We start from the raw sequence: 16,614 nt of genomic DNA, 5'->3' as shown, positions 1-16,614 counted from the left end.
TTGTCACTGAGTGTTTATTAAAGTTTATATCGTTTTTCAATGTTTGTTTTACGATTTTAACCTGACGTAAGTTGTCTTTTATTCATGCAATTCATTTAGTTTAGTGTATTCTGTTTAATTTACTGCAACATATACCTAAAAAGATTGTATTGTACGTTTGTAGGGTTCTATCTACAGATGAAGGGCAGGGCCCGAAACCGGTTTAGACGAAAAAATAAATAATTATCACCATAGTATATTGTGACTCTTTTAATACTTATCCTCGATCTCTTCACTCGTTATGCTTGTATCATAGAGTCATTATGTTTCAGAGTCCGCCTTACCTATATAATAAAATACGCTACAGAACTGATGTTCACAATGTCAATGTTAGGCATTGGCATGCTTTAACAATACCAAGGCACAATTATGAAATTTATAAAAGATCTTATTGTGTGAATAACATGTACAACCCTCTGCCGGATTCTTTAAAACGTTTATCTTGTAAAAGATTCAAGATAGAACTAAAGAAACTCTTGCTTAACCAACAAAATGGCTTTGAGTAGACGGAATAGCGCCGGTTCCTTTCCCCTTTTTCTTCTTTTTTCTTATTCTCTCTTCTCTTCTATTCTCTCTGTCTTCCTTCGCTGCCCTTTCTATTCTTTTCTTTTTCTATTTGTTTTGTTCTCTATCTTTTTCTTTTGATTCTGCGACGTACATCGTATTGTGTCATTTAGTTTAATTTCTAGTAGTAGTAATTTAATTTGAGGATTGATGAAAAACGGTGGACTTGCACCATTGACTGGTGCTAGCCAAACTGACCCAATTCTATTTGGTTGATTGTTTCGAATTTAATTTGTTTATATCCAACCAATAAATATTGTTTATTATTATTATCCTTATGATAACCTTGAGTTTTTGGCCGTCTTAAGAGACGCACGGCTAAACCCGAATGTTTCTAGGTCTAGTGTTAGTTCTACATTTCGCTCACTAAAAATGTACTACAATCTAACGATGAATGACAATTAAAACTGGAACTAACACTAGCACTAGAATCATTCGGGTTTAGCCGTCTTGAGAGACGTGCGGCTAAACCCGAATGATTCTAGTTCTAGATCTTGTGTTAGTTCTGGTGATAGCGCTAGTGCAAAACAAGAATTAACACTAGACTGAGAACTAGAAACATTCGGATTTAGCCGCACGTCTCTCAAGACGGCTAAACCCGAATGATTCTAGTTCTATGACTAGTGTTAGTTCTAGTTTTTCACTAGCACTATCACTATTTGACGTGCGGCTAAACCCGAATGATTCTAGTTCTAGATCTTGTGTTAGTTCTACTTTTCGTTCAATAAAAATTTAACGCTGAATAATAATTAAAACTAGAACTAACACTAGACCTAGAACTAGAATCATTCGGGTTTAGCCGTCTTGAGAGACGTGCGGCTAAACCCGAATGATTCTAGTTCTAGGTCTAGTGCTAGTTCTAGTGATAGTGCTAGTGCAAAACTGGAATTAACACTAGATCTAGAACTAGAATCATTCAGATTTAGCCGAACATCTTTCAAGACGGCTAAACCCGTATGATTCTAGTTCTCGGTCTAGTGTTAGTTCTAGTTTTAGTGCAATAAAAATATGCAACATAATGTATCTTACGCTAACTAACGGTACCTACCATTGTCACTAGAACTAACATTAGATGTAGAACTAGAAACATTCGAATTTAGGCGCACGTCTCTCAAGACGGCTAAATAATTCTAGTTCTAGGTCTTGTGATACTGTAAAACTAGAACTAGAATCATTCGGATTGAGCCGTCTTGAGACACGTCTATACAGAATCTAAAAACTGTTAACTTGCAGCATCTGTAGTAAAGTTAACAATTTGCGATAGATTTGCATTGTTGAAGTAACAACCAATGCATCATAGTATCTAAAAGTAACATAATAACTTATTAATCAGATCAAGTTGATCAACATTTATAGACATGATATATTCTACATGTAATAAATACAACATATTTGAATTAAAAACATTTATTTTATTAACATTAACTTTTTTCAGAAGATTTATGTGTGTTCATTGCCCCTATAGAAGCAATTACAAGCAAGATCTAGAAAAGCATATCTACCGAATGCATCGCTCGGAAGTGTAAGTCCCATACAAATCTTGTTTATTTTTACTTATTTTATTCATTTCAACAGATTATCATCGTCGAAAGATGCAACCAACATCATTGATACCAGAGCCATTTCAAATACACTCTAGGATTCATTAATATATTGTAGCTAAAATAACTCTTTTATTTTTTAAAATGAAATATTGTTTTATTTAATTAAAGCGTTATTATTACACTTTTTTTGAGTTTCTTTCTGACTTTTTTGAGTTTAAGGTTGAGAGAAATTGGAAGTTGGGGATATATTAACAAAAAAAAAAACCTAAGTAAATACAAAATTATTTATTAAAATGTTTTTCAATTGTAGGTGTCCACTTAAATAAGCGAAGACAACGAGAAAATGTATTTTATTGTCCACATTGTATATACAGAAGCAGCTATAAACAACACCTTCAACGACATATCATGTACTCGCATTGTTTAAATGATTAATATGTTATGTATTACAACAACTATTTTTATAACCTACAATAAATATATTTACTAAAAAAATTAACTTATAATTTCACTTTCTTAAAAAAAAACTTTCAGTGCTTTTTTAAAAATAAATTAACGTGATTTTTTTTGGTATACGATTTAATAAAACTAAATTTTTATTTTTTCAGGATGTCATAAACAGATGTTGCAAGTTTTTACCTGTAATAGATGTTACAAGACTTACAAACACCAAGCAAGCTTGTACAATCACACAACTTACGAATGTGGAAAACCAGCTAGATTTATTTGTAACGTTATGAATTGTACTTATAGAACGAAAAGAAAATGTAGTTTAAAGTATCATTTAAATTCGGTTCATGGAATACGAGATTTTATTTAGAAGAATACAATTTTTTTTGTGTTACAATATCATTTTTTGTAAGATTTCGATTAAATTTGGTTATTTAGATTAGGTTCTAATGGTATATCACATATATACTAGAAGGTTAAAACGAGTGAATAATCCAAATAAATATAATTTTAGTTTGCAATTTAAGTGCGAATTTTTCCCAGATTCCTAAGAATGAAGCAGAAGTGAGTTTGAAGGATAAAATACAACATAAAGCTGACATTAATGAAAATCGTGAAGAGATTTTTTTGAACTCAGAGAGTGTTTTGTTGCTTTTTATGAAAAAAGCAAACTTTCATTAGATTTTTGAAGTGTTGTCTCCTATATAGAATAATTTTAAAGTGAACACCAAACTATTTGAATTAGATGTGTGTCGAAGAAATCACACTACTCATGTAAGTTATAATTGTTTTAAAACCTTAAAATTTCAAATACTAAACAATTTACGTGTTCTAATTTTACCCCGATTCGGTGTTTTGTATTTTACCTTTCTTATTTAAATTATGTTTGCCAACGAAGAGTGTAATGTAGTTTTAACACATATTACAGCGTGTTGCATTTTCCATTCTAGTTCAACCGAGATGCTATTGATGTGATATCAACAGTAGTGCCGCGGCCGCAAGTGGCCTTGGCTTGAAATGGGAAGTGTGTGTTTTTGCATGATCAAGCTGAATGGATCAAGTTGAATAGTATATTGATGTGGTATGAACTATAGTGTTGCTTAATCGAGCCCGTTTTGCAGCCAAGGCTCTGAAAGTTATACCACATCGATACAACAAATTAACGCAGATTACAGCTGCTCGGCTTCAAGCAGCCTCGGTGAAACACAACCATGACATGCTTTTACCGTCTTAATTAAGATGAGGTTGCTTGCGAGCGAAGAGTTGTGGTATATGTTGATCAATAGTGCATTGATGTGTATCGACCATAGCCCACCATTGAGTTTTCTCACTAACTGTGAATTGTCCAGGAGTTCCTTACATGATGATGAAGTCTTTCTTCATGTCTTCTAGCAGAACTTGTGATAATTTCATCCATTGTTTCCACTTCCACTTTTCGATGTAGATCGCTGTTTCTGGAGTACCAGGGTGCAGCCATCTGACATAATGGGTCTTTTTGATCTGTTTGTTCCTTTCCAAAGTTAGTTATCATTGTTACTAAGTTCATTTATCCATGAGCCAATAGATTTCTTTTTTTTTTGTGGATTGATGTGATATCAACCATAGCACACCATTGAGTTTTCTCACTAACTGTGAGTTGTCCAGGAGTTCAGTACCTTCAACATTTACATAAAGATAAACTTTCTTCATGTCTTCTAGCAGAACTTGTGATAATTTCATCCATTGTTTCCACTTCTCGATGTAGATCGCTGTTTCTGGAGTACCAGGATGCAGCCATTATACTTCTTAATATTCTTCCATTATACTTCTTCCATTATACTAATTCCATTATACTTCTATATATTTTGGAATTGTTGCACAATTGTATCATTACGTTGTTTGGTACAGCCTCAAAGATGTGTACCGAAACTCCAGACTGATCTAAGTATTTGTTCATATAGAAAAATGTTATTATGTAAAGGGAGAGTGAAAGCACTACCAATCAGCCAGTACACTTCTTTTTTCTTTTTTATATGCGGCTTCCATAGCACCTTTGCATCTAAAGTCATGCCCAGATACTTGGATTGATTGGTACATGGTATTTGTTGGCCATTGATATGAACTGGTATTAGCTCTATTTATTTTTTTGTGAAATCGACTTAATTTTATTTAACTTCCTTAATTGAAAAATAATATATTAGCCGTATTAGCAAACGACAACAAAATTATAAGCTGTTATTCGACAAATACAAAGATGAACAAAGATATGGAAAATAACTTTGTTCTTCTTTGTATTTGTACAATTTTCTTGTAATTTTAGATATGTCGTTTGCAAATGTAGCTAATATATTATTTTCCAATTAAGAAATAGCACAAGTGTACTGCAACTATAGAACTGGTTCTAACACGCTTATCGTGTGGTACTCCAGCCTTGATTTCTTTTAACTCAGAAAAAGTTTCTTCCTGTTTTATTCCAAAGAATCTACCTGTAATGTAAGATTAATCAGTAGAACGTAGAAGCGATCTTTGCTTAATTAAACAAAGGATCTACAATTTGATGTGATCAAGCCAAGATCGCTTGAAACTGGTTATCATGTCTTAGCTCATGTGGCCCAAGCCACGACAAGAAAGACTACAGCAAACTTTTTTTCCAACCTTTTTTGATCTCTTCACTCTCAATAATAGGTTTAAGTCTGTTGAGTACTAGTTTTTCCAATAAGTTTGATCTAACTTTATTTCTGCTTAAAACATTCTCCGACGTCTTTCAATTTCTAGTCTCCACTCCTCTCTGTGCTTCCACAGATATTCTTCCAACTCTCTCTCTCTCTTTCTCATATCCTTATTAATTCCCTCTCTCCAGCTGGCCATTCCTCTCTTTCTGTGCCCATGCGGTTTCTACTTTAGGATCAGTTTGAGAACCCGATTCTCTTGCACACTTCGGACATGGTCGAACCATCTCAGTTATTTCGTTGTTATATCATCTACAATAGTGCATTTCGCATCCTTAACTTCTCGGATTCATACATTTCGTATCTTTTCTCTTTTCGATTTATATGTGGCCCATCGCCAATAGTCCATTTCTATGGCTTCAAGATATTTTTCCGTGTTTTTATTTCCGTGTCCATACTTCGCTTCCATAATATTGTTTTACGTTTGGAACTTGATGTATATTCCAAGCCAGAATTCCTACGTCGTTTAGCAAAACGACGTAGGAATTCTGGCTAGAGAACGTTGCTACGTTCTTTTTCCATTTCTCGGGATTTGCCTTTCTCTTCTTGCCTTTTTGTTTATTTTCTAAATTAACTTCTTCTGTTTTGTTTGGTAAAACAGACTGTTCTGCCAAGGATTCATCTGCAGACAGGCCCTCCTCAGAATCGTTGGAGCTGAAATTTGGGTCTGCGTCCGAATCATTAAATTGTGAATAGTGTTCATTACAAGATGAAGTGCCAGTTTCAGAACTGCTAAAGATCTGGAATCGCTAAATAAGTCTCAACGTTACTTATAGCTAATTTGTATTCTCATCGTTGTGCACATTGCTGTTCATTACTTATTGTCAATAGTTGAGTATTCGTTTCATTTTGAATAACATTATTTTTATCGTTTATTTGTTTTGATAGTCTCGGCAATAGTTTAGTCCGTTCGTTAAACGGTGCTACTTGCCAATTTTCCATTGTTCCTAATTTGAAAAGTTGATTTTTTAATAAAATTTTTCTCAAGAAAAATGATAGAATAAAAATTTTGCGACTTAAAATGAAATTCTATTTCTTAAGTATCAACAAATGTGACACAATTCCAGAAAAGTACATTTTAGATCCGCTTTATTATTTAGATTGAGTATAAATATTCAAGAATAATGTCGTAATGAATAATGACGTTATTAAAGTCAACTCATGATCAAAAAAGACACAAAACATAAAGTGACATTTTTCTTGCAAGGACTGTTTCATAACCTGGAGTTGCCACTAGTCGAATTTGATATGTGACGTTTTTCTTGAGAAACTCGACATGTACAGTCATGTTCACGGGAAATGCACACTCAAGGTCAAGTGTTGTTGTGAGATCCGACATGCCGCTGGCTAAACGGGCTGAGCCGAGCGCACACGAAGTTCGTGGCTCGTGCCGACCAGCGGCATGTCGGATCTCACAACAGCGCTTGACCTTGAGTGTGCATTTCCAGTGAACATGACTGTACACGATAACTGCAGAGACACCTTTATTTCGCACTCAAAGATAGAGTGACACTTGTACCCTCTGCTAATTATTTTGTAAACTATCTTTATGACGCATTTGCTGATAAAAACAGAACATTGTTTAAACATATTTTTTCATTCAACTCAAAAATGACGATTTTTGAGATGTGTCACTTTTCTTCTGCACCAACGATATGGGATTATACTTTTTATGATTATGTTGTATAGTTTTGATATTTTTAAGTATAACTTTCATAATACTGGTAATAAAGAAAAAGGTCTATATGATGTAACGTTTTAAGGTGGTTTTCCAGCTTTTGTTATCATAATTTTTTCCAGATATTCGGGACATGACGTAATCTGAATAAGGCGATAATTAGATTTATCAGTTTTACTAGCTTTCCAAGGCAGCTTTTGTAGTAATTCTCTAGTTATCAGATCACATCCTGGTGTTTTTTTTAGATTAATCTCCTCTCTAATCTCTTTAGTCACCACCCTTGGAGAAGTAAGTTGCATTTTCCATATTCAGTTCTTAGTGAAGGGATCTGACATAATGATCTCTTTGTTGCTTTCCAAAGTAAGTTTTTTACTAAGTTTATTTAGGCATGAGTCAATAGAATTCTTTTTTAATTGGTTTATTTCTCTTTTTAGTTGCTGACTAAGATCTTCTTAGTCTGCAACTCTTCTTCTGAATGTGGAGTATTTTCCAAAGCTCTTTGTTGTATGTTTTTGACAAACAGTTTCACTTCTTCGTCACGCTATTCATTACTTTTTAATGGTAATGTTCGATCAATTGTTCTTTAAGAATCGAGATGAAGCTTACCCAGTCCATACAGTTATTGCCTAACGTAGGGTTAGTGGGTTTCTGTATGACGTGTTGACTAAGAGTTAGAATAATTGGAGAGTGATCCCACTCCTTTGTAATTGTAGGTAGTTTGCGGAGATGTTTTTGATGATGTAGAAGATCTCTGGTGGTGTAGTCTTAAAATCATATGAAATTTTCCCACTGCACAATGTTTATTTCAAGAGTCACAAACAGCGCAGTCATTTCATGATTTTTAAAAACACTCTTCCTCTTCAAGTGTATGGAATAAAATATTCACTTCACTGACTTTTATTTACAAAAAATAGGAATAATTGTTAGTTGGATGTTTTGCCTTGAATCTTGAGTGCGACCTTTTTAAGATTTTTCTGCTTGTATCAATTTAATCTTCTATTATATATGTTATATATCAAAAATGATTTATAATCAAAGGTCTTATGTTACTTAAACTTCATTTTTAATTAATTACACCAAATTTGATCGAAATATATTTCGTAGTTAATTATTTTCTTTTTCATTGTTAGTATTTATGTATTTCAAGAAAAAGATTTTTGTATTTAACCCAAACAATATAAATATTTTATTAAATTAATCTGACTTTTACGTATTTAATTTCATCTATATTTTTCGAATCACTTTTTTTTTCATTTCAATCCAATTGGCGTAACAAATTGTTTATTAAATATTTAAATAATTGATTTCAGATTACCGATGTAGTGATTGCGAGAAAACCTACAGTCGTTACAACAGTTTGTACAGTCACAAGAGATTCGAGTGTGGAAAAAAACCAAGCGAACAGTGCCCGTTTTGTGATTTTAAAGCGAAACGAAAGGGAAATTTGAAAATGCACATTGTGAATAGACATAAAATGTTAATAAATTTTTAGTAAATTTTAAACTTAAAGTGATTGTATTTAAAATAAATTGTGAATGATTAAAGATTGTTTAAAATAAATTTAATTATTACAATTAATTTTTAGTATAAAACATTTTTTTATAACGGCTTTTCTTTATTTTCATTTTCAGATAATCAGGAATTCTTCCATTGCAATCAATGTGATAAAAAGTATCGTCACTTATCGAGTCTTTACAATCACAAGAGATACGATTGTGGGAAATTTCCCACGTTTCAATGCACTTTATGCAGTTATTGTGCTAAAAGACGAGCTCATCTTATGTATCACATGAAATCTCATCATTCGTTACACCATAAACCTTAATTATTATTTATTATCTTATTTAATTCGAATAAATTATTCAAAAATAAAATAATTTTTTATTATTCATTTATTTTTGTATTGGTGAGTACAATTTTATTTTAATAGTATTAATTAAAAAAAGTATTTGTTTTATAATAAATTAATACCTTTTTAATTTAAAACTAACGTTATTTTTTTATAGGTTTCTACGTTTGCCCGAAATGCAATAAACGATATCGCCACTCAACGAGCAGAAATAGCCATTATAGATACGAATGTGGAAAAAGTCCTGCTTTTAAATGTCCTTACGAGGATTGTTTTTACAAAGGAAAACGAAGAGCTCACGTTCGAAGTCACATTGCCCATATTCATCGAAAGAAAGAAGACGAATGTTACCCTAATCCATGTTAAATTAATAAAAATAAAACAATAATAAATCAAAATCTTTTTGATTAAACTTTTTTATTGAATTAAAAACCAAAGAAAAAAGCAGTAGAGGGATTTTTTAATAACGGCTTTATTTATCGTATTTGTAAAAAAAATAAAAAAAAAATAGAACATCTACTTACTAATATAAAATAAATAAAAATAAATTAGACAGGTGATTTATTTAATGGAATAGATATTTCATCGCGTTTTATTTTTTAGGTTTCTTTCGGAACTCACTTTGGGCCACTTACGCATGTCAGACTTGTCCGAGAGTGTTCAAGTACAAGTATCATCTGAAGAGCCATATCATATACGAGTGTGGAAAATTGCCCAAGTTCGAGTGCATACACTGTCATAAGAAGTACTATCAAAAGTTTATGTTGAACGCACACATGAAACGCGTACATTTAATTAAGAAAGACTAAACTTAAAGAAAAATAACTCTTATTAATCCCATGAAAAATTTATAAATAATTGTTTATAAATTCTCGATTAAAGCTTGTTTTGTAGTGTTGATTATTTTTAGTGTCCAACCCAAATATGAGATAACGAACAAAATTTATGAACTTAAAATTTTGTATATCATAAAATATTTGTTTTTATGATCAAACTGTTAAACTCAAAACTTTTTCTTCCTCGAATCGGACTGTTAGTGACACCTTTCATGAATTTAACCACAGAATAGCTAGATTTTTGAACCGATGGTGTTTAAAGTTGTTTATAAAAGAAACTAGTCGCCTTAAAATTTTTGAATTTGGTATTACCTAACTTCAAACTGTAATTTGTAACCCCAAAATGTTTACTTTTCTAATTCCAAATAAGTTTGGAGGAAAAAACTTTTTTCTTATCCATACTTTTTCACCCTCATATTTAACCTGACGATTTTTTAACAATTATAAGTTAACAGTTCAACAAAGAAACTTCAAATTTTTGTTTATAACCTTAAACGAGGATTATTGAAGTGATCTCCAATAATTTGAAAGATAAAACTCTACTTTATTTAGTTATTAAGTTTCATTTTCAGTAAACAACAGGTAATTTTTATATTTTTTTTACTTACAACTTACAATTTGGTATAACATAACCTAAAACATTCTTTTTTAACCTCAAAACGTTTCATCTTTTAATTCCAAATAGTTTTGGAGAAAAGAATTTTTTTCTTTTACTTCATTTTTAACAATTATAATTAACACAGCAATATTTAAAAATTTTTTTAACTAAAAAGGTTTAACATGGAATGTTAAAATTTGGTATAACATAACCTCAAAGTCTATATTGCATCCTCAAAAAGTTACATCTTTTAATTCCATGCAATTAAAGAGAAAAAATTTTATTTCTGAAACCTCATTTTTAACAGATTTCGTCAACACCGTGCTATTTAAAATTTTTTGTAAAAAAATCTATTAACCCTGGAGACATAAAATTTGGTATAACATAACCTCAAAGCCTCTTTTGTAACCTCAAAGAGTTTCATCTCATAATTCTAAACGGTTACAAAGGAAAGGATTTCTTTGCTATAACCTCATTTTTAACATTCTTGTTGAACTCTTCTGTATTTATTAATTAAAAAAAAAGTTATTCAATATGGAAAGATAAAATTTGGTATAACATAACCTCAAAGCTTCTTTTGTAACCTCAAAAAGTTTCATCTCATAATTCTAAACGGTTACAAAGGAAAGAATTTCTTTGCTACAACCTCATTTTTACATTCTTGTTGAACTCTTCTATATTTATTAATTAAAAAGAAAGCTATTCAATATGGAAAGATAAAATTTGGTATAACATAACCTCAAAGCCACTTTTGTAACCTCAAAAAGATTAATCTCACAATTCTAAGTGGTTACAGAGGAAAGACTTTCTTTGCTATAACTTCATTTTTAAGATTCTTGTTGAACCTTTCTGTATTTATTAATTAAAAAAAGCTATTCAATATGGAATGATAAAATTTGGTATAACGTTACTTCAAAGTCTCTTTTACAACCTCAAAAAAAATTAACCCTGAATTACCACCAATTTAGGATTTCGGACTATTTTTGCTTTAAGCTCACAGTAAAGAAATGACAACGTGATTTTGAAATTTCTTATAAAAGACAAACTTTTCATCCTAAAACCTTACAATTAGGTATAACCTAACCTCAAATATTTTTTTGTATCCTCAACAAGTCTCAATTGCTAATACTCAATAATTTGGGAAAGAAAAATGTTTTTCTTGAACTTCATTTTTAACAAATACCACATTGAATTTCATCAGTTTTAAAGATGTTTATAAAAATTTCTGTTTGCCTTAGAAACTTAAAATTACGTATAACGTAATCTCAAACATTAATTTATAACCTCAAAAAGTTTCAGATCTTAACTCCGAACAGATTCGGAGAAAAATTTTTTTTTGCAACAAGTTGTGCGATACAAAGGTAAACAAAGGTAACTTTAAAAATTCGTAAAAAATCGATTTTTTAAACAATTTCATCTTTTTTTTTCATCTTTTATGAAGAAAAGTGTCCTGCTTTCAATGAAACCGCCAATTTTTGAATATCTCATTTAGTTCTTGAGATACAAAGTTTTAAGTTTGAACGAAATTTAAAACTTACTGTTTTTTAGCAACAACTTAAAAAAAATCATGATAAATCGATTTGATAAACAATTGCTGCCAAATTTATTCGTTCTATAAACAGAAACTCCTTCTTTCAAACAAAACTATCCGTTTTTGAAAATATTATTTAGTTTTTGAGATATCAACTATTAAGGTTGGGTTAAATTTAAAACTTTCTGTTTTATAGCAATAATTTTTAAAAATTTATGAAAAACCAATTTCTTAAACAATTCCTCCCAAATTTTATCATTTTATAAACAGAAACTCATTCTTTCAAACAAAACTATCCGTTTTTGAAAATATTATTTAGTTTTTGAGATACCAACTTTTAAGATTGAGCGAAATTTACAATTTTCTGTTTTACAGCAATAATTTTTAAAAATTCATAAAAAATCAATTTCTTAAACAATTCCTCCCAAATTTACCTTTTCCATAAACAGAAATGTCTTCTTTCAAATGAAACTAGCCGTTTTTATGTATCTTGTTTAGTTTTTGAGATACAAAGATTTAAATTTGAGCGAAAATTAAAATTGTCTCTTTTGCAGCAAAAATTTTTAAAAATTCATGAAAAATCGATTTTTTAAACAATTTCTACTAAATTTTATGATTCTATAAACAGAAACTCATTCTTTCAAACAAAACTACCAGTTTTTCAAAATCTTATTCAGTTTTTGAGATACCAATTTTTAAGATTGAGCGAAATTAAAAACTTTCTGTTTTATAGCAATAATTTTAAGAATTCATGAAAAATCAATTTCTTAAACAATTCCTACCAAGTTTATCTTTTCTATAAACAGAAATGTCTTCTTTCAAATGAAATTAGCCGTTTTTAAACATCTTCTTTAGTTTTTGATATACCAACTTTTAAGATTGAGCGAAATTAAAAACTTTCTGTTTTATAGCAATAATTTTAAGAATTCATGAAAAATCAATTTCTTAAACAATTCCTACCAAGTTTATCTTTTCTATAAACAGAAATGTCTTCTTTCAAATGAAATTAGCCGTTTTTAAACATCTTCTTTAGTTTTTGATATACCAACTTTTAAGATTGAGCGAAATTTAAAACTTACTGTTTTATAGCAATAATTTTTAAAAATTCATGAAAAATCAATTTCTTAAACAATTCCTACCAAATTTATCTTTTCCATAAACAGAAATGACTTCTTTCCAATGAAACTAGCCGTTTTGAAATATCTTGTTTAGTTTTTGAGATACAAAGTTTTCAATTTGAGTGAAATTTAAAATTTTCTCTTTTGCAGCAATAATTTTTTTAAATTCATGGAAAATCGATTTTTTAAACAATTTCTACCAAATTTTATGATTCTATAAACAGAAACTTCTAGTTCGAGACAAAACTACCCGTTTTTGAAAATTTTATTCAGTTTTTTAGATACCAACTTTTAAGGTTGAGCGAAATTTGCAACTTTCTGTTTTACAACAATAATTTTTAAAAATTTATGAAAAATCGATTTCTTAAACAATTCCTACTAAATTTTATCATTCTATAAACAGAAAATCGTTCTTTCAAACAAAACAACCCGTTTCTGAAAATCTTATTTAGTTTTTGAGATACCAACTTTTAAGATTATGCGAAATTTACAACTTTATTTTTAAAAATTCATGCAAAATCGATTTCTTAAACAATTCCTACCAAATTTTATCATTCTATAAACAGAAACTCCTTCTTTCAAACAAAACTATTCGTTTTTGAAAATCTTATTCAATTTTTGAGATACCAACTTTTAAGATGGAACAAAATTTAAAACTTTCTGTTTTATAGCAACAATTTTTAAAAATTCATGAATAATCGATTGCTCAAACAACTCCTACCATTTTTTTTTTCATTCTATCAAGCAAAACTTTTTCTTTTAAATGAAATTAGCCGTTTATAATCTTGCTTATTTTTTGAGATACAAAGTTTTAAGTTTGCGAGAAATTCAAAATTGATCTAACACTTATTTTGGATTAAATCTTTACCTAAATCGGTTGGATACTAAATTTATAGTTTTCTCTAAAAATATAGACTACTTAATTTTCGTTATAAATCGAAATCTTCTTGTTATTTGTATTTTTTTTTAAATTTTTTGTATATCTTTTTTTTCTCAAAATCTATAATAATTATTATTTTTTATGTACTGAAATCATCTTCGAAGTATTTGTACTTAATTACCCATTAGATTGAAAAAAATTTAGACTTAAATGTATTACGATTACCATATTTTATATTATATACTATTCTCCCAACCACACGCTCGATATACTCCTGTACACTGTAAGACTGTTCAAAGACAAAAAAAATAAGAAATAGAAAAAAAGGAAACGTAGTAGAAGACGTACGTTGATCTCAGGACGCTAACGAATAAAAATGAAATCAAAATGAAAATTTTTTTATAGCTACGAGGTATATTTTGTTAGGTCGCCCCGTTTGTTAACCACGTACAAATACACGCGAACAATACTTTTTACAAATAGATAACATACAGTTAGATTAATAAAAAGTGTAGTTGCACTATAACATTTACTGTAATTATTATCATTATTAATTAAAAATTATTCTTAATAGTTAATAAAACTTAGGGATATTATAGTTGTAGGTGAAAGAAACTGATTAGATTTATAGGAACACGCCTTAATTTTTTTTTACCAAACGTTACTTAATTATTAAATTAATTAAGTGTATTGTATATATTTATTGGAAACTTTATTTTTATCATTTTTATACATCATTTTGTATTTTTTGGGTAGTTTGATGGAGTTAAAACGAAATTAAGAATTTTTACATCAAAAGAATATGAACTGCAACAAATAGTAACAAACTGACTGATTAAGACTGATTTTTATTAAAAAAAAAACATTATTTTATCCTATTTTATTTTTGTTTTAGCTTTTAATTTTTTTTATTAATTAATTTTAATTCGATTAAGCTACTCGTTAAAATTTTTTTTTTAACAAATTTTATATTAATGTTTAATTTCTATGATTAGTGTTAGTTATCAGAACTGAAATAAAATGTTTATTTTTAAATTACATTACAGATTTGTCAAAAATTAAAAAAAGCAATGAAATAAAACCGAAAGCCTTTATTGTATAACTCCGATATTATTATATAATGAACATGTATTTCTTCAATAAACGTAATCAAGCAATAAATTTTTTTATTTATGTAATTTATTTATTATTATATTTTACTAATTCCTATTCTTTTTTAGAGTTGGTATATTACGTTATTACGTGATGCTTTACTACAAGAAATTAATTAAATTTGATTCTCTTTTAAGATGAAACGAAGATGGAGATGGAGATTATTAAACTGAGATGATTTGAGATCAAACACTAAAATATCGAAACAAGACGGTTCTTTGAAAAAGTGATCAATTGTTTATTTGGGTAAAAGAAAGAAATAATTAAAATAAAATTTAATTTCTATAAATTATTTGAGTGTGTATATATATTAAATACATTTAGGTTCAGTTATACCATCCTCCTGATAAACTATCTAAGGCATAATTACCATGGTTATTATCTATCGGATAAATTTATCAAGAGGTTGTAAAAGTGGGTCTTAATGAATTATAATATGAATTGTAACGAAATTAAAGAGTTAATAAATAAGTTTTGTAATTATTTGTATTGATTTTGTTCCCTAGTGATGATGTGTTAGGTACTAAAAGTATTGTGATAAGTGATAATAGACCTATTTTGGTTCAAGAGTTCTGCAGTTCCAAACAGTTCTGAACCTTTCTGCGCATACATTAAATATACAATAAGTATGCGCAGAAAGATTCAGAACTGTTCGGAACTACAGCACTCTTGAACCAAAATAGGCCTAATATAACTATATGTATATAATATGTATGTTTTGTTATCCGTTTACGTTTTTTATTGTATTTAATCCATGTAAGGTCAAAACGAAATAATTTTGACAGTAACATAACCTCAAATTTCATATTTCATTAATTTCTTATTGTAATTCATATTTGTTCGGTTAAAACCATTGAAAACGATAATCTTAGCGTGTTAAGAACGAAAATCATCCAACATATGGGAGTTTTGATGAAGAATTGGACAAAAATCCATAAATTAAATAATTGAATGTATTTCTGAAGCTGGACGTTGAAATCTAAAAGAAAATGTTCCGAAATCAGCACAAACAAAGTTAATGCAACAAAACTACAACATTTCATACATAAACATCATTAAAATAGAAATTTCAATAATTTTTGAGAAAATTTAATTGGTGACATTTTACATTTCGAAGTTGGCCATACCGGAGAAATTTAAATTACGAATTTCAATTTGAAGAATTTAACCAATCAGAAGACGTTATTTGAAACGTTCTAGCATTAAACAAACGAAACTGGTAGATGTTAGTAAGATTTTGAACGTGACGAGGAGTGCACGCTAAAAGTTAATATATCTGTCAATCATCATTGTGACATAACCTCAAAAATAGTAAACTTATTATTCACCTTTAATAATAAACAAGAAAATTAACTGGTTCCTGATCCAATTAATCCAGAATACCACTCCGAAGAATTATTCCAACCCAATCAAGAATCTTGGTCACCGATTCCTTTTTAAAGAGTCCAAGTTTTTAATATCTATATCGTCGGCAAATGCCAAGATCTGCGTTGACTTCGTGAATATTGTTCCAGATATGTTGTAGATCAAATATTTTTGATAAATCTCTTTTTATTCTGACATTACTGGACACCTTCCTGAAAGTTTTACGTATCATTGTTACCAGATGAGGAAAGAGATATTACATTGCCGATATGGTGACGTGTGGCCAGTTGAAGTCCAGGAAA

At 29.4% G+C, this 16,614-nt stretch overlaps 1 protein-coding gene across 21 annotated transcripts in view; it reads left to right on the top strand.

Moving 5' to 3' along the window:
- LOC111415678 (longitudinals lacking protein, isoforms H/M/V) overlaps positions 1 to 16,614 on the top strand; it is a 289,549-nt gene that overhangs the window by 155,471 nt on the left and 117,464 nt on the right. Inside the window, exons 7-8 of one of the 21 annotated variants that reach the window (XM_023047439.2) lie at positions 2,039 to 2,125; positions 2,179 to 2,331. The exons of 18 other annotated variants lie outside the window; for them this stretch is intronic. In XM_023047439.2, coding sequence (XP_022903207.1) covers positions 2,039 to 2,125; positions 2,179 to 2,242 — 151 coding nt within the window. In that variant the 3' untranslated portion in view covers positions 2,243 to 2,331. Of the gene's footprint in view, positions 1 to 2,038; positions 2,126 to 2,178; positions 2,332 to 8,989; positions 9,231 to 9,435; positions 16,027 to 16,614 lie in introns of those variants that run through there. 2 more of the 21 variants (XM_071194856.1, XM_071194851.1) reach the window with 2 other exon arrangements.

Source organism: Onthophagus taurus, chromosome 1, assembly GCF_036711975.1.
Source record: "Onthophagus taurus isolate NC chromosome 1, IU_Otau_3.0, whole genome shotgun sequence".
In the NCBI taxonomy this organism is placed as follows: Eukaryota; Metazoa; Arthropoda; class Insecta; order Coleoptera; family Scarabaeidae; genus Onthophagus; species Onthophagus taurus.
The sequence above is the reverse complement of the archived record's forward strand: the minus strand, read 5'-3'. Positions and strand labels throughout refer to the sequence as shown.